At 46.8% G+C, this 22,217-nt stretch overlaps 2 protein-coding genes across 2 annotated transcripts; both read right to left on the reverse strand.

The window, feature by feature from the left end:
• Positions 1-1,095: 1,095 nt before the first annotated feature.
• Positions 1,096-7,720, reverse strand: LOC100841915 (protein Brevis radix-like 2). Its single transcript, XM_003581566.4, has 7 exons — positions 7,236-7,720; positions 6,819-6,979; positions 5,185-5,386; positions 2,436-2,803; positions 2,152-2,296; positions 1,591-2,063; positions 1,096-1,464 (listed from the first exon to the last, which is right to left on the reverse strand). The coding sequence occupies exons 3-7, from the start codon at positions 5,293-5,295 to the stop codon at positions 1,386-1,388; spliced, it is 1,176 nt and encodes a 391-aa protein (XP_003581614.1). The 5' UTR covers positions 5,296-5,386; positions 6,819-6,979; positions 7,236-7,720; the 3' UTR covers positions 1,096-1,385.
• A 7,706-nt stretch (positions 7,721-15,426) lies between these two features.
• On the reverse strand, positions 15,427-21,841 carry LOC100825374 (GPCR-type G protein COLD1). Its single transcript, XM_003580373.4, has 13 exons — positions 21,377-21,841; positions 21,167-21,274; positions 20,877-20,997; positions 20,664-20,793; positions 20,266-20,344; positions 20,086-20,174; positions 19,246-19,338; positions 19,002-19,028; positions 18,831-18,917; positions 18,093-18,164; positions 17,503-17,633; positions 16,103-16,309; positions 15,427-16,030 (listed from the first exon to the last, which is right to left on the reverse strand). Exons 1-12 carry the CDS (start codon positions 21,690-21,692, stop codon positions 16,156-16,158), a joined length of 1,407 nt encoding a protein of 468 aa, XP_003580421.1. The 5' UTR covers positions 21,693-21,841; the 3' UTR covers positions 15,427-16,030; positions 16,103-16,155.
• Positions 21,842-22,217: the final 376 nt, after the last annotated feature.

A 22,217-nucleotide genomic window follows, 5' to 3' on the forward strand; every position in this document is an offset into this window, starting at 1 on the left:
GTTTGTGTTCATCATCTCCAGTTCTTTGCTTTGATTTCTCACATCCTATGGCAACCCACTGGAGATGACGCCGGAAGGAGGAAGAAGTATGGAGAGGAAAAAAGTGATGGCTAGGGTGCCCCTCACTCTTCCACACGTTCAGACAAAGAACGAGCGGAAAATATTTGGAAGGTAGCATTGCGACGCTAGCCAGAATTTGGCAGCCCCGTGCCATGTGAGTAAACTCTTTTCTGTTCCTTGTTCTTCTTCAGTTTGATTATTGTGATGATATGCCAAATATTTATTTATTCCTATATTTTATATGAGAAGTTTATTTTCTGTTTTCATATGAACTGAGATCCGGTGCCATGCGATACTTGTCATAGGGTCGCCGACCGCCGGCCCCCCATATGTCACGTAACGTACGTCACGGGAACCGTGCGTGTATCATACATAAAACCCCAGCAGTAAGATACATAGAGGTTACCAATGAATTCAACCTACTGAATTACATATACTTAATTAACTACTTTATCCAAAAGCTGGAGCTATTTGAAAGAAACGTGGGTAATACCCCCTCCATTCCAAACTCCATAGTACTCAAAGTTCTTAAATTTGACCAAGTTTATAGTGCAATTATCAATTTCTACAACTCTAAATTAGTTTTATTAAATCCGTTTTGATATATATCTTTGTACGGAGTAGTATACTTATTGGCCATTGTAAATAGAGAGTGTCTATTTCTCAATCGATTTAGAAAGAGTTATTTCTTAGTCGACAATCATAACCATCAGATTGAGATTTTCACTCTTTCTAGTCGCATGGATTTTGCTCGAATCTCAATGATTGGACCACTCGATTGTAAATATTATTTTTTGAGGAAAAAAACCCGTAGTAAATATTAGCGGTACTCCTATTTTTAAATATATGTTTGGTCTATTTTTTTGGAACAGAGGGAATACATTTTAACGCAGCTTACCAATTTCCATCCCCGTACACCACCGCACATCACCCTCACCTATTAGCCCTGCATCGCTTCGAACCTCATATGCCAACATACTTGCATACAGACACTAGTTCAGTGCTTCCTTAGCAAAGCCCAACCAGCCATAAATGTGCAAACACAGAACCAATCTGAACCAACGAATAAACCGAATTGGTGCCTTACAAAGGTGAACTAAGACAACCACAGGTAAGCATATCAAGTTTATACATGCCAACAGTCTACACGAAACAGAGGAGCACATCTAGATACCACTATCACACAAAAGCTCCGGATTTCACTTTCACCAAGCCAAATCTGCAAAGCACCACTGTCACCATTCCCTTCCACGGTTCCACGACCTATCCGGCTATATCCCTCCCTCCTTCACACTCTATTCGCCATTATCTCCCTTTATTATCAGCTAAAGATATTGCGATTGTATTCTGTCCTTGTTGTGCTCCCACCACACCTTTGCCCTGTCCTCGCCAAACTTCTCCCGGCTGCAAGCAAGCAAAACCACGTATATCAAAATCAATTTGCAATCCGATCGACCAAGAAATTAAGCTTTGTCAAGTTCGTGCATACATGTGTATGTATTGAATATGATCGGTGGCGTAGTTAATTACCTGAATCGGATGCGGCGGAGCTCGCGGGTGCCGTCGCCGAGCTCGCGGATGGTTAGGCAGACGCCGGGCTCGTCCTGCTCGATCCACTCCGTGGCCTCCAGGTCGCTGGCGTTGCTCACGGACACGGACGCGTCGTCCCGGGACGAGCTGGTGGCGCGCGAAGGGTCGTAGGACGACGGGGCCCCGACGCCGCTGCCGCCCATCATCACGGAAGAAGACGACGACGGGCCAGCGGCGGCGGAGTTGAGCATGTTGAAGTGGTGCGCCCAGACGTGGTCCGACGGGTCCGGCACGGCCGCCGACGGGTAGTACGCCGCTCTGGCGGAAGAAGGCGGCTGCGGCGCGTGGTAAGACGGCGCCTTGCACGACGCGCTCCGGGGCATTGAGTCTCTGGTTGATGCTGATGGCGGCGGCGGCGGCATCATGACCGGGCTGTCCCGCGCTGACCCGCCCCGGGAGTAGGACGAGTCTCTCTGCAATGATCAAGAAGCTCGTGATGGATCAATTCAAGTCAAAGAGACATTGTTTTTGAGACGTGCATGCGTGCACTGACTGACTGACCAGATGTGAGTCGTCGACGGAGGACGTCGGAGTGGAGCCTCCCTGCTGCCGGCCGCTGAACGTCTGCACGTTGTACAGCTCCACGATGCGGTCGTAGTTCTCCCCCCACCACCGCTGCGCCTCCCACTTGTTAAACATCTCCCGGCTAGGATATATGTCCACACATACATACACAAAAAACAACAACACAGCACACGTGCAACGAGTCAGCTCAACGTACATGGTCCAAATGAATGAAAAAAAATGCGAAACTGATCATCATCTGTAGTTACAAAACTGAAAACCTGAAGCGGATGCGCTTGAGGTCGTTGCCGCCGCCGGGGAGCGTGGCGAAGGTGATCTGGACGCCGGGCTCCACCTGAGCCATCCACTCCCTCGCCGCGCCGCGGTCCTGATCCTCGTCGATGCCCGGCCATCCGCGGTTACTCCTGCCGGTCATGTCCCATGTCGCCGAGGATGATGAGTTGGCGGCGGCGGCCCGAGCGCTCGTGGGCCTGTTGGTCGTCGGCGTGAAGGTGGCGTCGTCGATGAAGCCGCTGCCCGGGTAAGGGCGGCGGTAGCTCCTCCCGGCCCTGAAGGACGGGCTCCCGGCCGTCGTCGGCTTGTACTGCTTGTTGCTGGAGCCGGAGAACTTGAGCACCATGTCCTTGAGCTGAGGACAGCACATCATTATTGCACCGTGCACGTTAATTCGCACGTAGGAGCCCAGTTAGGCACTACCACTCACTACTAACAGCTCGCAACTCATGGTTAAGTGTAATGTAACATCAGCTCTGACTCGAATTAGGAAAAGTAGTTGGTTACACATGAGTTTTTTAATGTGGAGGCGATGGCCAAGAAGAAGGCTATAGGATGCTTGCTGTAATTCCTGGGTGCTGCTGACTAGTGAGTGAGTAGTGACTTTGTGTGACACTCACGGATACACGTACTGGCTAATTTATACTATAGCAAACACGGTCCAATCAAAGAGGTTTTTCTTCTTCTACTGAGAAACAATCAAAGAGAGGGTATATATGTACATGTAGGCATGTAGCATCAGGCTACATGTACACAAACTTACATTCGTACGCTACTGGAACTGGTATAAATTAAGGACCACGCTACGTACGTACGTACAGCTAGCTAGCTGAGCAGCTGGTAATCACACAGGATAACGATCAGTGCAATCTTTAACCTTTTGTCTGAGACAAGGAACCACTGCGCATCGATGCATGCATGCATCCGGCGGCCCGGCCGCTCAAAGCAGCGGATGATCCCCACCCGCATGCATGCATTATGCGTTGCGTGCGTACTTAAAAAGCAAAGCCGTAGGCGCTTATCCGCCTCGGTTGCGTGTTCCGCGTGGCCCGGGCCAGGCCCAGCCTGGGCGGCCCTAAGAGTCAATAGCCCCCTGCCACGGCGGCCCAGGACCACACATCCAACCGTCGAGGCCCGCGGGCCGACTTTATTCGACGGCAGACGCGTGCAGAGCGTTTTTCTATATCTATTTTTTTGGCAAGCAAAGCCCCTCCCGGCCTGGAGGAACGCCTTTCCACGAGGGAAAAATCTCACGCAGGTTTTGCAGGGGGCAGGAGGCAAGGGCCCGGTCCGGCCGGGGCGCACACGGCAGCACATGAACGCAGGGAGTGTCGTGTCACAGTGCGGCAGCTAGCGTGCGTCCACGCCACGTACGGGGCTAGCTAGCTTCTGTTCTCCAGATCTTTGCTGCTACGGCAAAGGGGATGGATATATAGATAGAACGGATGGGCGGTGGAGTGGGGGAAAGGGAAAGAATGTCCATGGGAACAAAATCATCAGGCCAGATCGCATGGGTATAGGCAAAGTTGGGGATCCAGGCAAAGGGGAAAAGCTAGCTGGCTGGCCGGCCTTCTCCCCCACCACGTCTACTCAATGCGCATCGGTCCACCCTTGACCATGCTTTTCCAAGGAATGTCGTGATGAGAATGGTGCCAAATCAGCTTGCCACGTACGTACTCTCGTCGCCGGAACGTACTAGTAAAGAAAGTGAAAGCGGTTGGATTAAATCACTGCCATTCACGTTATTGCACTTTGGGGTGCATGCATGCATGCATGGCTGATCATCGACATCTTCCTGGCTAACAGTCAAGTCACGACGTGGTAAAGTTTGACGAAACTGGTATTAATTTTAGCTTAAAAAGAAGCCTGTAGCTGGATCGATAGTTAGCTCTAGCTAGCATGGTCCGTGTTAGGGCTGGGTCTAAGTACGTATAGTACTTGCTCACTGATTACCTATACTGTCTGTGTGTATGACACAGAAATGGCATATGTGCAGAAAGGAACAAGGACGCGGTAATGAACCAGGGACAGAAAAACAATCGAAGTGGACGAGAGCTAGAGAGCTGGCGGTCACCGGCTAATGCTAATTAATTGATTGCGTCTGCGTTTGCGTGGGGTGGCGGAACTACTCCTACACTCTGCAACGGCCAAGAAATGGCAGCAGGGCCCTCTGCAAGGCTTAACCCCAAATTTAGCCAGGGAATGGCCGGCGACTCTTCTTTTGTCCCTACGTACGTACAAACGTACCTCTTCCTCCTACTCATCACCATCAACCACCACCCGGGGCTGGGCCTTGGCATCTTTTGCCAAACGCAGCGGGGCTCTGCAAGCATCCATGCCTGCGGCCTAACCAACTGTGCGAGGAGATGGTATTAAATTCAGGCACGGCGCGTGCGACCCCCGTGGCCTTGCTTGGGCAATTCCTAGGCTCCGCTGGCTAAGTAAGTACAGGGCCGTAAGTAGCTTGAGTGTCAGGACGTTCGCTGCGTTCCTCTCTAGTCGCCCTCCCCTGTCTATTAACTGCATCGCGACACTGTCTCTGCAGTCATATACTCATACACACGCTGACACACATAAAAGCATACATAGGGAGAGAGAGAGAGAATGGAAAGCTGGTAAGCGTACGATACTACTAGCAAGTGTTAAAAAAGAGTACTAGTACACTCGATCTGTGGGGGCAGCATGCAATGCAAAGCAAGTACATTGGTGGAATGAAGACGGATGGATCATGGGTACCTGTGAGGTGAGAGACTTGACGGCATCTTTGCTGTGAGGCGTGGCCGCACCACCACGGGAGCCGTCCTGATCCCCGCCTTCCTTTGAGGTGCACGCGATGCAGGCCAGCATCTCTTCTTCCTCTTTGCGCTCGGTAGATCAACACACACGTACGACCGGGTCAATCACCCTATATATTCACCTGCTCCTCTGTATATAGCCCCTGTAGAAATAGAATAGAATACAATTAAAACATCTCGTATATGTGTCAGCAGAGCTGTACGCAACCGAAGATTACGCTCATGCAGACACGGCCAGTACATCTACAGAGATATGTGCAGTGTATCCATGCATGGCACATGCGGTGGTCAAACATCTGTACTATGTTGTAGATATTGCATCCTTATGCATTAATGCAATAAATAAATGTATTTTAGCTACTTTACGATCACCTAGCTGGCTAGCTGGAGTAGAAAGTACGTACATACAAACACAGTTGTACGGACTGTAAACTGTAGCATACTCGATTCTAGTACAACACCACATCAACCTCATACTGCTCAGCGACCGGCCACGAGACCGACGTCCCCGCACGTGCGACGACCATGACTACAATGGCTGTACCTACGTCAGGTCACAGCTAGCCCGGCCCCATGCAGCAACGCAACGACGCATCCAAACTGTACATACAAATTTAACTACAGGGACAACCGGCGCCTAAACGGCCGGTGCATGCAGGGCCAGCGAGAAGAACAGCAGGACGACTGCAATATAGCAAAACAACCCCCAATGCCAATTCATTCCGTCGCAGCAGCATGTATATACCGACCGGGCCGGCTGCCGTGATACCCCAGAAAACACCGTAAAGACAAATAAGAAGACGGATGCTGCATGCACACCCAAGAGCTAGCCAAGACAGACGTACGTACGTCACATGCATGCGCCCGGGCCAGAAGAAAACAAATGGAAAGACATAAATACGCACGCCATGCCACGCCGCGCAGCGAAGCTTCTGATGTCGTCTCCCTCTCTTTTTTTTTCACTGTCTTTATCATGGGCAATGTAGTACTGAGATCGCTTGCATCTACGTATGCTACGACGCCAGTCCACTGTGGTTTTAAATTCAGATGGAGCGCGACGCCCCAGGCGTGACACGCCGGGACAGCGGCGTATGGGGAAGACTCCAAGCGACGCCAAGCAAGCAGCAGCTCGCCGCACGAGGCAGCAGCAGCAGCAGTGAATCAGCTACAGTCTATGGGCGCTGGGGCCCGCCGCCCAGATCAACGTATTGCCTCGACCTTTTCTTTATCTTTTTTACCTCTTCAGGCACCGCCGGCCCCCACACCCCGGGCAAAGCGACGGGCTATCGAGTGTCTCTGCGCCGCCGGACCCACCGCTGATTTTTTTTCCCTTTTTTACTTTTACTACCTTTAACTCTGCGTTTAGTTTTTGCTAAGAAAAAATTAACGTCGTAAATGTAGCCAGCCCAGGTGGCGCGGGCGGCGGCTCTGACTCTCCCAACGAACCTTAACCGTGCCATTAATGAGTGATGAGAAGAGCACTAATTGACGATTACTATGCTAGATCAGCATGAAGGAGAAAAAGAGACGGACAGTGGCGGGCCAGCCAACCATACTGACCGGTGAGACACTTACAGGTAACTGACGGCCACCCTGTAGATATTGTCGATGTTCCCACGGCCCTGCACTCGAGTTTACCCGCCGTGTAAACAGCGTGCGCCGGCCGCCGCAAAACCACAACGCCAGCGGTATTGCCAGATGCTACCTCTCCTGCCTCCTCGTACCCGGAAAACGATCTGAAAAACCGTGGGAAATTAATGGAGATGGATAGAGCGCAATCAGCATGGATTGCATCCAAGTAATGTCCTGGAGTAAACTTGTGACGAACGGGATAGATGTCGAATCAATGAAACACACGCAAACTTAGGGAGAAAAGCAAAACAGATTAGAATAAAAAAAAAGCAGGGAGGAATCGTGGAAGAAATTCTCAAAGAAAAGCGGCAAGCAAGCGACAAGATGAGGGGCTGCGTGCGTCGTCAGTGCCTTACGTACCTTGTCCGCCGCTTCTCGACGGTGCGAGGCTGCGTTCCCCTCGCTGGCTTCTTCTTCCTTAGAACGGAGCGTTGAATCGGATGATGAATTCTAGTGGTAGCGAGCGTCGGAAATCCAAGAATAAAGAGGCCCTTGTTAGGAAGGACAGAGATCAGGAGAAAAATACAGGCCAAGAAGAAGTACGGTTTGACACAAAATGGCTGCGGCTGCGACGACGCGAAACAGAGAGCCAGAGGCGAGTTAATTAGCTAGGACGCTCTCGCGACGCAGCGTTGCTTTCTGGAAGGTGTGGACGACGGGGGCAAAGACTGGAAGAGGAAACGATCGAGTGAGTGATGGAGAGACCGAGAGACTCGTTTCACGGAAGAAGCGGAGGGAGGAGTCGTTGGGGAAGAGAGACTGGGGATCGAAAAGAGGAAGAGCGAGAGAGAGAGAGATGATGCGGCGGGATCGCTCTCAGCCGTCGGATCGTTCCCAGGTACGACCACGGAGGCCTGCTAGAGAGCCCCAGTCCGGCCGCCTCCGCCGATATATAGGCCGCAGGCCCAGGGTGCAGGGGCACGGCAGGCCCCGCGGGATAACAGCCGTCCGATCCTGGGCGTGTGGGGCTCGTGGGTCCCGACCCCACCACACCCCCCCCTGCACGGCTGTAATGTCCCATACCCGGCCAAAGCGAACTGGCATGGATTTTGGAACGGGTAATTGGGCATCCACAGCGTCCTGAGCTCGGCCCAGCCGGTTTTGATTTCTGACTGCCGGTCACCACTTCTTGGCTATGGTGCTCCCGCTACTTCCTTTTTCCGGTGTACTGGTATTGATATTGGATACCGATACTGTCCGGAAACCGGATATCGTCTCGCCGGCAATGCCTACTCATCCAGTCATGTTGCGGCCTGCCGGTCTATACAAAGACAAATAAGTGCGTGAATTTGTATAAGAATTTATACAAACTTATACAAATTCACGTCACTTGTTTCGGAACGGAGAGAGTAGTTATTTATCCTACGACATCTCCTAGTCCAGTCCCACAAGGTCTGTCCAAGACCTTCTTCCGGCAATGAATTTGGTCCAACCATTTTCTTGTTTTTGTGCTTTTCTTTGCTATACTGGTGTGAAATCATCGTCGCATCTTAACCAATTACACTTGTCTTCTCCCTCTACCATGTCGTCACTAGTAGACAAGGCAATCGTGTTTTTGCAATCAGGGGCAGAGGCAGAAAAAAATCATAGGGAGGGCCGACTAAAGAAGACAAAATTTTATATTCAAAATTTTGTCAAAAAATAAAACGGTTGGTAGTATAAAAATAATTTCATTGATTCTTCTGCCATAGATAACATATTGTTTATAACAAAAATGACATGCAACCGTTGATATCACATAAAAGAAAATTCTAGGAAAGGACAATAGAAGATAGGAAACTAACATGTTTCAGGCTTTCATCTAAACAACACTCGACGTGGTGCTCGATCGAACTCATCTATAATTGTATCCATCGATATCCCAATTGCAATCTCCTTCTCAATATAAGTTACCAAGCAATCCCTTAGAAATCCATCTTCCACTTTACTCCGAAGCCTTGTCGTCACAAGTTTCATTGCTGAAAATGCACGTTCCGTCGTCGCTGTTGAAACCGGTAAAGTAAGAACAAGCCGAATCAACCCGTTCATGAAAAAACAGTTAGCGGTTTTACCAATAATTATTTAAAGCAACTAATACAACAGCGAAGAACGTTATATACCTGTCGATCAAGTGATATTCATCTGCTTTCTCAGTTGCTGCAAGTTGTTGACAAAGTTCTGATATGGTTGTTAAATTCTGAAACTTGGGGCTTGTGGGTACGACACTCTCATAATGCCGTAACTAACATCTTAGAATGTTTCTTTCTTGTTCTTCAAAATCAGGAGGATAGAACTTTGTAGCTAGAAAACATATACTATCAATACTAAATGAACTGAATAAATTTTTTGGGTCCAAGGAAGTGCATAGAATGAGAAGCTCCGTCGCTTGTTCGTTGAATATGCAATTCAACTCTTGTGCTTGCTGATCAACAGCAACCATGAAAATATCATAGCGATAATGATGCTCAACTGTAGATTCATCCCGGGCACGCGAGTTAATGAAATCCACATATAACTCACTGAAATCAGGAGTTGTAACTCCATGCTTCCCACAAAACAAAATCACATCAGCTTTTAGCTTATTCCAACCATTATCTCTTAGCTCCTGAATCAACATTTTTGTAGTCTTAACATCATCCATGGCATTCACAATATCTTGAGATTTTTGTTGCAACTTTTTGCACAACAAGTCTGTAATTCCCATAAGTTCTTTCATGACGTGTAGAATAAATATGAAATCAAAAGACATCATCAACTTAACAGAACCAGAAGCTTTTGCTCGTGCTGAAGGTGAAGTTCCTGAACCTTTAGCAGTAGCAATACTTTTAAGTACGAAAAATGGGGATTTGTATAATTTCAAAAGGCTGCAAACGGAAGCATAGTGAGAACTCCACCTAGTGTCACAAGGCCGTTGTAAAGTTCCAACTTGATTAGCCCCCGTACCAGTTTCAAGCTCACTTAGCTCAATTAGATGCTCCATTTCAGCAACTTGATTAGCATGCATATCATCTTTTCTCTTACTGGAAGACACAACTGTATTGACAACAAGAGCAAGATGGTCAAAAAAGTTGTGAACATCAGCTACTTCTTTAGATGCAGCAACAAGAGCTAGTTGTAACTGATGAGCAAAACAATGAACATAATATGCATAAGGGCACTCTTCCATGAATTTGGCTTGTAGTCCATTCCACTCTCCACGCATGTTATTGGCACCATCATATCCTTGTCCATGAATATTTTTCACATCTAATTGATGTTGAGCCAAAACAGAACACATCTCTTGTTTTAGAGTAGCTGAACATGTATCCGAAACATGAACAATATCAAGAAAACGTTCACGAGTGAAGCCAGATTTATCAACGAAACGAATAACCACGGCCATTTGCTCTCTTTTAGACTCATCCCTCGACTCATCAACCAACAGGCAGAACTTAGCGTGACCAATTTCTTTACGAATTTCACTTTGCAAATTACAAGCAATGATATGCAAAATCTCTTTCTGAATTGTAGGTGAGGTATACTTAGCATTCTGTGGAGCATTACCCAATACAACTGCACCAATTTTCTCATCGTAAGAAGCTAACAGCTTCACCATTTCAAGGAAATTACCTTGATTTTTTGAACCAGCACTTTCATCATGTCCTCGGAAGGGGCAGGCTTGGAATGCTAACCACCGTAGTGCATCGATTGTTACTCTAAGCCGAAGCCTATTCCTCTTGATATCCTCTGCTGTTAACTTCACCACTAACTATTCCAAATGACATGGCTTATGCTTCAGACTATCATAACACTTGACAGCATAATTGTGAGCAGATTTGCTATCCTTTCCCATGTGAGTTAAGAACGCACATTTTTCCCCATCATTAACTCTCTTCCACTTATTGAATCCTTGTACTGTGAACACATGAGACTCTCTCTTTCCAATTGGCTTCTTGTAAAATAGAAAGCATGGAAAACAATAGACTACATTCTCTGGTGAATATTCTAACCAAGGAAAGGTCTTGAACCAATGATACTGAAACCTGCGTGGATGGAGTACTGAATCATCGAGAGGGTACACATCCATGTGAAACTGATATGGCCCAAGCTTCATATATGCTTTACGAGCTTGTTCTTGATCATTAGGAGGATATTCTGAAATTTGACACCGTAGACCTGGTTCCCTTTCTACTACCAAAACAGCAGAATCATCATTCCCTCTCCCTCTCTGAACCTCAGGTGGTGCTGCTGCCGGTGGTGTACTTGGAGTTGGAATTTCTTCTACTGGTTCTTGCTCTTGTTCGTCACAACTGACGCCTTGTTCATCCACCAATTCAGGGCTAACAAGCGAATTATGTTGTTCCGAAGCTTCGGCTCTTACTCTCTTCCCAAAATAAGAATGCATTGTTACAGGCTTTCTTTTATTTTGTGCCATGATGAACTGATGATCACTTGATCAGGGGATCCTAGAAAGACTGAACAGAGAAAGAGTCAAGAGATGAGTCTAAACGAGAAAGAGGGATTCAGATAAAAAATTAACGATCCTAAAATTAGATACGAGGAATAGGCAGAGGGATTTCAGATCAAACATATATACTTGACTACCTGAGAGAATCGCTCGTCTTCTAACCTCGAACCCTTGATTCCTTGCAGACTGCAGTTGCCGAATTGCAGTGCTTTGAAGGAGACCATCACGAGGGGAAATTTGGGGAGAAAGCAGCCAGAAGAGCAGGCGGCAGCAAGGAAAATTGGGGGCTGGCGCGAGCGGTGGCGATGGGCGATGGCGGCAGGCTCCCCTGCTGGCCCCTACTGCTCGTATAGTCGTATTGGGATTTTAGGAATAGAAGAAGATGAGAATAGGAGAGGATGCACTCCGGAGAAGACGTGGATAAGTGGAGAACTAATCGAGGATTTTCTTTGGCTGAATATCTGTTGCCTCTTGCCTGTGCCGTGCAGTTGTGTTGAGGGGGGCCACTCACAGGCCAGATCGATGAAATTCAAGGAGTCGGGAAAGAATCGTTCCTGGGTCCGATGAAATTTTTTTTGATAGCCCGGGCCGTGGCCCCTGCTGCCCCCCCCCCCCCCCCCCCCCCCCACCATCTCCGCCACTGTTTGCAATTAACATCATAAAGCAATGTCAAGCCTAGAATTTATATAAGGAAACTTTGGGTTAATCTTTGGGACTTATTTGGCCTTTTATTTGGAGTTATTGTGTTGCTGGCAATTGGATTTTCTACTGAGATATAAAAGGGTATAACTCCAAACCGAACCCTGGCAAAAGCAAAAGTTCGATCCGTTTGAAGCTTAGCACATCTGATCAAAACAGTGAGTTTCCTGCTTAAATGCACTGTACTTCCATCCTGTGCCTGCGTAATGCGAGTCTGCCCACCAATATTTCTTGAACACAATGGCAGTTTTCATCTTTCTTTGACCGTTTTTCAGCTTCTTTATGACGCTTTGGCTGTTTTCGAGCCGTTCACTGCTACTTCGCGTGGCAAATGTTTGGATCCGTTTTCTTTCGGCACAGCCCACTGCAACGGATTGACACTGTAGAGATAACAGTACAGTAGCCGAGAACAGCGGCTGGTGCTTGACCAACGGGAAGAAGGAAGCAGCAAAACATAAAATATTCTAAATATGGTGTTTCTCCCGTCTTCCATTCGTTCGATTCAAAGCTCAAAGTTTAAGCAAAGGACAGAGGAGTGCTATACTCCGAAGATACATACATGCATGCATGTCTGGACTTTATTTGATATCGCCTGATCGATCTGCATAGTTTCTTGAGAAAGCGTAGACCGGGAAAGCTAGCATACTTGTTAACGTTAGGACAGTGCAAAAGCTAAAGAGAAAAGTTGTTGCATTGTAACAGGAGTAGTACTTGTTAGTACATGGGGTGGCAAAAAAAGGGGAGTTTACGTACACAAGCTGATCCTGCCATTCTGGCCTTCCGGGGCGGGCATTCCGTGCTATCGCACGCACGCAGGAGGCTCCAACAAAATTATTGCCATTCCGTTGGAGGCTACGGTTAACATTTTCCTTTAAGAGAAGGACAGGACCATGGATAAAATAAGTCCCGAACTAAGTCCCGAAACGAGATGTTTTCGGATCCCAATGAGCGTCAAATCGAGCAGGCGAAAGCAGATTCCCTCCCTGCCACAGGATCGACCGCCGTGACCGAGCTCTCGGTTCCATTCCACACCGCAACAAGTGGCCGCCCGGGCCTCTCTTTCCCCGGCCACGTTAAGTGGAACGAAGCAACAACACAACGCGTGCATCAGGCATTGGATGGCTGGATCTCCCCGCATTTTGATGCCTTGGCCTTGGCCTGGGGCGCGCGCCCCCTTGCGCGGTGCGTCGCGGTCAAACTGGCAAATCAGCTAGCACGTCGGTCGATCGATCGATCAGTGGCGGTACGGGCCGCGCAGCCTTTTGCGCGGCCTCGGCCTCTGGCTCGGGCTCGTGTTGGGGGCCCTTTTCTATGATTCTATCTCTTCTGTTTTTCTCGAAGTTTTTTTTTTTTTTTTTTGCTTTTGCGCCGTCGCGTTCCACCTTCCACGGCGGATCCGGATCGTGTTGTGGGCGTATGCGAAGCAGGAAGAAGAAAGGACACGCGGGAGACGCAAAGTGCAAGATCGTCCCGTCCCGTGCGTGCGTGATGGCGCAGGGGCTAAACCGGGGGCTTGCTGTTGCCTGGCATCGTGTACTAGCTGCCAGGACCAGGATACACTAGGCTACTGCTAGCCCACTGTGCCCGTCGATCGGTTTCTCCTCTCCTTTGCTTCTCTCGGACGATACACAAACGCTCGATCGAAGCTCAAGTACAGCAGCACATTATGATGGCATATCGCTCGATCGACTGCAATGCACGCACTGTTTCTTCTGTGTAGACGGGGAAAACGACCAGACGGTAGAGAAGGCCTGAGTGATCAAGGCCTAGGGCTGGGGTTTCGACTGTAGCGGACAAATCGAGGTTCTCCGATGAGCAAAAAAAGCGATCAGCGAGAGCAAATCTTTGAGGAAAGGGGGTAAAGGCAGGCAGGCTAGCTGCGATGCTAGAAATGGCACGATGCACCGAGCCCGGTGTGGGGACTGGACGGAGCTTGAGCGGAGGGATGGGTCTCTCCTCTCGTGTGAGTGAGCAGCAGCCTTTGGGAAAAGGCCACTCGAGTCCGGTCGAGTCCGTCTCAGATCGTCTCTCGATCGCTCACCCTGTCCAGCTCGCTCACAAGTCCCAAACTCCCAAGTCGCCCAACCGGGGCTCAGCAGCTCAGCTTGTTAGCCCCCAACCAACAGTCCAACACCAATTGGATGGATGACACGCACCCACGAGACACACAGAGACGCCGACGTCTCGTCGCGCTCGGCCATCGTGTTTCCACGCAACGCGCTCGCCGGCCTACCTGTTTCTAGCGCTCGTGTGCTACTCTGCAAACATCGGCCTGATATGATACGGGTGCGTGCTAGCTAAGCTAGCTAAGCTACGGAGTATCTAGATCCGTGCTGTGCGACTCGAGATCGATCGCGACGGCTCAATGCATGCATGGCCATGGGGCGCGTCCTGTTATGCACGGCGGCGTACGTGGTACGTGCAGCCTTTATAGGCCCCTGTTAATGAACAGGGCGACTCCTCTCCTCTGGAAGACTGGAACGACACACCTGATGGATGGATCGGCTGGCTCGATCGAGCTCGACTCAGCAGTCAGCAGGCCCGGTTCTCTCTTTTCTGAATGGGGTTTTCTTTCCTCCACACGCCCGCTGTGTGCACGCTCTCTTCTGACCGGCCGGACGTACGGTACGTCAGACCGGTCTCGCCATTTCGAGGCTCGTAACATGGCTCCTGCTCGGCTACACTACACGCATCATCGACGACCGTGTCAGCTGGACACGGCCCCTCGTCGTACCTGTGTCGCTGGCTCGCCTTGGCACCGGCCGCCTGCCAAAGCAAAGGCACGTACTACAAACGTAGTACGTCCTTAGGCGCGTGCGCGCTTCAGAAGTGGCATGCAGCTGCTATCGTTGCAATTAAAGGCTTGTGGCACAGGCACGCAGCATTGCCGCTTGTGGTGGTGGCTGCATACGAGACAGAACCCTAAGCCCGATCGAACGTAAGAAGTACAAGTACGTTGGTGCATGCAGGCGGGGTGTGGGTGTGTGCAGTGTGGCAGATTTGTCTCTTTCACGCTCGCTATTTAGACCTTGGACGTGCATGCGTCAATGCATGGCTTTGTCTGTGACAAAAAGACCGGACACATCGGTCGGCGGTTCCGGGGCATGAGGAGCACCGGAGACACGCAGCCAGAGAGAAAGGCACTAGCTAGCGTGACAGGCCGCGTCAAGCCATCTTGTGCCCTGCTCTGCTATAGTGTTTCGGTCTGGGGATATGATCTTGACTCTTGAGGCTGTTCTTTCACGGTCCTGGCCGGATGCAAAATTGGCCGTGTGCATACACGTCGTCTCTTCAGTATGACAGGGTAGAAGTAGAAACTGGATGCAGTAATACCCACAAAACTGTTCCGGCCAAGCCACTATAATTGCTTGAGTGGCAACGACGCGCTACGCCGTGGTAAAGTGAGACAAGACTGGAAGTTGGATCAGAGAAGCAAGAGGTTATAATCAGAATACATTTTTCTCTTTAGACTTCACTTTACAAGTACATACAACCATACAGTGGATCCTGCAGTGGCACATAATCCCAAGAGAAAATAACGATCAAATGACCATAATAATCAAAATTTTCTACTAGAAAGTTGTGGCGGGCATCAGACGGTGGCCAAAAGAATCGTGGAGGGTACATCAACTGCATGCTAACACACTATTCCAAAGCTATTTTACACCATCACACTCCATTCCTAGGAGGCGGCTTCCTCACTTGTCTTCACAATATACCCATTGCAGCATCACCACGCAAAACTTTCCTGACAGCTGCAGGGCCAGCACTGATGTCTTGGATATGGAGGAACTGTTAATCATGATTAGATTTTTTTTTTCAAAAAGGAGGGAAGCCCCCCGGCCTATGCATCATCTATGCACACAGCCATAATCATGATTAGATGCCAACTTGCATCCATACTTTAAAGCAAAGAGACGCCTTTGTTGAGTTAACTGATAGTATGTTATGTTCTGTAACTGTGTCTGGACTGTGGAGGTCTCCCAAGAAACAACCCCTTGGGGAACCATGATAGAAAAAATGGGTCAACCTGGCCAAGCAAGCAGGAAAATATCAACAAAAGTCACATTCAATGGATGCAGTACGAAACATAAGCACATACCTTAGCCAAATAATGGTTAAAACGAACACTATGCACAAGTGGGACAAGATGCCTCAGTCAATTGGATGCTTGTCTGCTTGCCGGGAAGTGTATTGGGCTGAAATCAAAAGCAACGACAGGAATGCACTCGCCACAAATATAGCATCAAACCACCGGTGGTAGAAGTCAAACTGAATATCACCACCCAAAACCTCTGTGATAATCACCCTGAGCAAATAAAAACATCAATTTTTTCAACAGAATGCGATTATGATGCAAATTCCAAATCTTGCAGAAACATAAAGCACAGAAGTTCAGGCATTCGCGCAGCTAGATTTAATACGACTGTTATATTCCGTTTTCTTTTCACCTCAAGATATTTATTAGTCTGCAATGTACTAATTCGATGATAGGAATCAAACTATTTTGGCTCCTTTTCTCACAAAAGACTCCTTTTTTTTGCAGGGAACAAACGAACTGCATGTTATAGCCTATGGCTAAGAATATAATTAATGCCAAGCAAGTCCGTTTTGTCTTCCAAATTAGTATCACTTCCTTTTCCATGCTCAGTAGTCAGAGATTGGGTCCATAATTAAAGTTTTTGAATAGATCATGATCAATTGCTTAGCCCTACGACATCTCAGATGCATGCACACGTGTATATTGATGGTTGTAGTTTCCTTCTCAAATTGGCTATAGGTACGCATGTGTCTAGTTATGTGACGTTCATTACATAACTTCTACGCCTTTCAAATCTACTAATAGATTTCATATCCAATCTGTATTACTCCCATTGTTCCAAAATGTATTTTGCTGTCCAAATCCATGCTTTGACCAACAATTAATGCAATAATATGTGCTTATGTTAAATGCAATTGGTACCATTTGGATGCATATTCAAGAGCACTTGTGATTGTGATTTTGTAACTATTAATAAAATATTGTATAAGAAATTTACAGTCAAAGTTAAAAATTGCAGTCAAATAAAATAGCAGAATTAATGTATTGGAGTGGCTATGCTACGTGCGTTTGTAGCTTATGCTATTTTGATACACTTTTCTTACAGGTAGAGTGGTGGGGATGGAAAAGCTATGACATTGGAAAAGGTGAAGTTATCTTTAACTAAAGTAGTACATAGACACCCCTTAATATATTCAGTTGAACAAATAGTTTCATCTTCCTATATAATAGCGCATTTCAAAATTTTAATTTTCACACATTGTGCAAAAGGGGGTTAAAGATATCTTGACCAAACAGCATTGTACATGAATCTGTAGCTGTAGCTATTAATACAATAGAGAATGAAGACCCAGTTGTAAACTCACAATCAAAGCTGAAAATACACTTATAGAAAGATAAAACAATATAAGGCCAGGCCAGTATATAGGGAAGCGCAGCAGTCTCAATCAATAGAGGAATACCTGTACTCATTTGCTAGACTTTTCCTTATCAGAAGAATAGATGATATGAAGTACATGCCCATAATCTCAGATAAGAAAAGGACTACATTTGTTGTTGAGCCGCTCCCAACTCTAGAAACGGCAAAGAAGAACTGCATAGAAAATGAGACATGGTAGCATCAAGTTTGTATGCTCGGTTACAAGCGAAACTACTATAACAGTTGGAAGCATACTTAAGTAAATGGACAGTGCAGGTTGGCAAAGATGGTATCTGCATTACAAGCAATTGAAATGCATTTATTGAAATTACTAACATGTTTCGACAAGTCATGACATCAATGGATCAGCAATTATGGTACAGAAGACACTGATAATAAGTCCGAAACTCATCTTTATCTTTACTCTTATAAATAAGTCAATTGGTCGCGGTGGTCCGTCACATTCAGACCGTTCCCCTATTGATCAGGCAAAAACTATATTTGTGTGTATAAATTATTTGATCTGAGACAACACATAGTCTTTATACATCTATCATTTTTTTAGTCCGTAGCAACAAACGGTTAATATGCCAGTGTGTAAAATAACAAGTAGCAACCAAACAGAACACTCACCTTCATAACATTTGCCAAGAAACCTCGAATAGATACGACAACCAACATCCCGATGAACATCAAAGATATGTACTGCAAGCACAAAGGCAAGGGCAGGACAGATGTAAGTAAGAATGTGGTTAAATTGTGAAGTATATTTTATTATACATCCAGTAATATCAATGTAGTGTTGTAGATGTTGCCATGTCACTCTCCATTGATTATACTCCCTCTGTTCCTATAAATAAGGCGCATATTTTTTCTTCAAAAAATCCTTTGAATAAGGCGCATAATGCTGCATTAACTGGTGCATGTGCATGCAGCCAATGAGCAGAGCAGCACGAAGATTAATTACGGATTTTGCGTTGCATGCAGCCAACCACGAGAAGGGCAGCGCGCTTTGCAAGGAGAGTAATTAGGAATTTGCATCGGTGCTACTTTTCCTTGGTATTAGCAAAAAAAGATGTATGCCTTATTCAAAGGAACAGAGGGAGTAAAACCCAAAAATGTTTGACTGGCACAGATTCTAAGATGACATACATTGTGACTCAGGGAGAGTATCTAGATATAGTACAGTGAAGAGTTTCAGAAGAACGTCAAATACTCAAATGACATGCTAAATTATACATATTTTATGGGAAATTTGAAAGAGTGTTACAACTTTACATAGTGATGCAGTTTTGGTCAAATCTACAGAGAATGATGTTCCGAAGTAATACCGAATTCATTTGAGGGTTATCTTAGCTTTAGGATACCCACCTGTGATAAAAGTGAGACATCGATACCGATATCAAAATGCCTCAAAAAAATGGTAATCGTCATAGTCACCGGATCAACAGAGCCAGCCTGGAAGATAAACAATGAAATTTCAAGAACTAGAAACAGCGAGCAATTGGTCTCAGGTCCATGAATAAATGGAGAAGTCTGTACCGATTTAAAGACTACACTCTGCAAGGCCTGCAAAAAAAATATAAAGAAAAAGAAGAGTGAGATTGCTTACAAGTGCATTAAGAAATAACAGAATCTCACAAAACAAAGTTGGATCAGTTGGAGAGCACAAAACATTTTTGTTACTCTAGCTTTGCCATATTTTTCACTGTGACGTGTTGGTACTTAGTATGTGAACCAGGGAGATGCATTGAGAAAAATAACAGAATGCTTTTTAGAGTAGTACCTTGAGCATCTTGTAAACACAATATACTGACAAGGCATATCCCAGAAGATTCTGAAAATGTCCTCTCCAAGTTCGAGAATATGCAGCAGCTATCTGGAAGGTAATTTAAGAATTGTGTAAAAATGCTTAGGTCATATATTTTGAAGAAAGTATCTACTACTACTCCCTCCGTCCCATAATATGAGGCACGCACGCATACCTAGATTCTCAATTTGATTAACTAAATATGTATATTTTTTAACAAAAAGTACATCATTAGATTTGTTATTGAAAAAACTTTCTAATGATATAATTTTTTAATTTATATTTAGCTAGTTAAATTGACAATTTAGGGATGCGTGCGTGCCTCATATTATGGGACGGAGGGAGTAGCATAATAGCCACTGCCGTGACATGATATCCCCACAAAAGCAAGAGAACCAAATAAATGAATGCAACCAAACAGCGAAAGCAATCTTCGAACTTCGAAGATATGCTATAATTTCAAAAAAGAAAAGAAGATAAGGTACAAGCAAGTTATGTGAGGCCAACATATACATCATACAAAAAGACATCCATCTATAAGGGAAAACCCAAGAATACTCATCTACGAAACAAGTCAATGAACTAGAGTAAGTTTTAAAACATCTATGCTGCTGTTCAGATATCTTTTGTGATAGACTATCAGTTCTCACACTTGTCTCACCAAATCCTTGATGAATTGCCAACAACAAAATCAGGTGAGATCGCAAATCCCAGGTGATCGAAGGATTAAACACCACACGATTTAGAAAGTGCAGAGGGTAGGTCCAAATAATTGGTTGCTGATATTAACACTGACCAAATGTGCAAAAAGAATACCTTAGCTTGACGGAGTTCATATATCTCAAGGAATAGCTGTTTGGAAAGCTCTTCTAATGCCTGGACCTCTGCTTCCAAGTTTTTTATGTCTACAAGACAAAAGGAATTGAAACATATCAGTTATCACTAAGGGAGAAAACCGCAGAGTCAGCAACAAAGGCAGCAAACAATGCAACATACCCTGCTCAGTTTGATCTTCTTGTACAGATCGAACAACTGTTCCAACTATACGCTTTAGAAATGATCTGGCTTTAAGCTTCTGCAAGTATTAACATTTGTACTGATAGTCATACAGTGCAAACACCAAAATAACAGAAGTGTGTGTTATGGCAAGCTGCGATCTTAATGTGTGTTATCCTGTTACTTATGAGTTATGACATTTGTCTTTCCTTGTTAATGGGCTGTTATCATACATGAGCAAAGGCAACAAAAAAAAATCATAAAAGGCTAAATCACAAAAACTTTTTTACCCATTGGGAATGGACCACTATGCCTCTATGTGAGCACAGAATTTATGTATAATAAGCACGAACAGTACATTTCAATGTCAATCCAATAATTATGACTGGTTAACAGACCTCCTCTGATCCCTGGATCCTCTCCATCTCCATTTTGGACAGAACAATTTTCTTTTTCTTAGCAATACATGTCTCCATGGACTGCATCAGTTGCCGTTCCAAAGCTTTAATGTCCGTTTCGTCGATTTCCCTGAAGGGCCAGCATATGATCAAACTGATGTGCAGTATGTATTTTTGCATAAACCAACCGAAAGGAATTATTTGAAATTAAACCTGATAAAGAGCGACAGGTAGCTGTAGGGCAGATTGACAGCACCAAAACCAGAAAGAACAGCCATGACACTCACTCCAATCACGCCAATCCTACTAACCAATTGCGGCATCGTAAAAAAACCTACAGAGCGGGCACCAAATAAAACCCAATGACAAAGTAGGCATGAGAGCACATCGAACAGGCATGCAAATTTTCTAAAAAATACAATGCGTCAGATTCAATATCAGAAGTCGTAGCAACTAGAGTAGTTACTGCGAGACTATCAAGCATCACATGATTGTAATCAAACCTTTCTCTGGAGAAGGCATGGGGAAATGAATCCCCATGCGCCAGAACCCGTACAGGAAGACCATCAGGAAGAGTGCCGCGACAAGGAATGCCCGCTGCCTTCTTACCCCTGCAACCACCAACCGATCAGCCGATCAGAACAGCCACAGGCACACACAAATACGCTCAACCAATCCGGGTGCTCCTAGGTTGGGCCGGCGGGGGCGGGCACCTGAGTTGCGGAGCAGCAGGTAGCAGTGGTAGTAGGGCAGGACGAAGACGAGGAGGAGGATGAGGCAGAAGAGGTCGAGGTGCCAGTTGAGGAAGCGCGCGTGCTTGGAGAGGACGGGGAGGATCTCGAAGAGGACGAGCTGGAAGAGGTTGCAGGAGAAGGCGAAGACGAGGCCGAAGAGGATCTGCACCAGCGCCCGCCGCTCCTCGTACTCCTTGTACAGCCGCCGGTTGAGGAACCACAGCCCCGCCCACCCCAGCCCCACCAGCGACGACCCCACCACCGTGCCCTCGTAGACCACCACGCCCCACCCCATTTCCGCTCCCCCTTCTCGCGCGCCGGCGCCGCCGCCTGGCCTACGAGTAGTCGGCAGTCGGATCTCGTGGGAAACCGAACGGAGGAAGGGGGGGAGAGGCCTGGCCTTCGCTCGCGTGAATCTGCCGTGCCGTCTCTCTCCCGCACTGCCGTCTCCTCCCGCCGTGATGTGTTGCCCGTGGACTGGGCCCGCTTTACGTGAGTTTGACTTCAGCCGCAGGCCGCAGCCTGTCCAGTCCGCAAATACTAACCCACAGTGCCACACCCATCCCTTCTTCCGAAGTGGGCCGGCCCAGTAAACAGAAACGTCTTTTATGAGAGTATGGATCTGCGACGCAGTAGGATCACAGGCCCAGTACCAGTATAGACACGGGATAACATGACGTTGCCAGGAGGATTTGGCATCGCAGGAAGGAAAATTATCAGGCTAGCTTTCTTGCTCTCAAAAAAAAAAAAATAGCTAGATTCGATCGATCTTCAAAGGACCCGGTTGTCCCGTCCTGCATCAGAAAGGAATAGCACATCT

Source organism: Brachypodium distachyon, chromosome 5 (genome assembly GCF_000005505.3).
Source record: "Brachypodium distachyon strain Bd21 chromosome 5, Brachypodium_distachyon_v3.0, whole genome shotgun sequence".
Taxonomy (NCBI): domain Eukaryota; kingdom Viridiplantae; phylum Streptophyta; class Magnoliopsida; order Poales; family Poaceae; genus Brachypodium; species Brachypodium distachyon.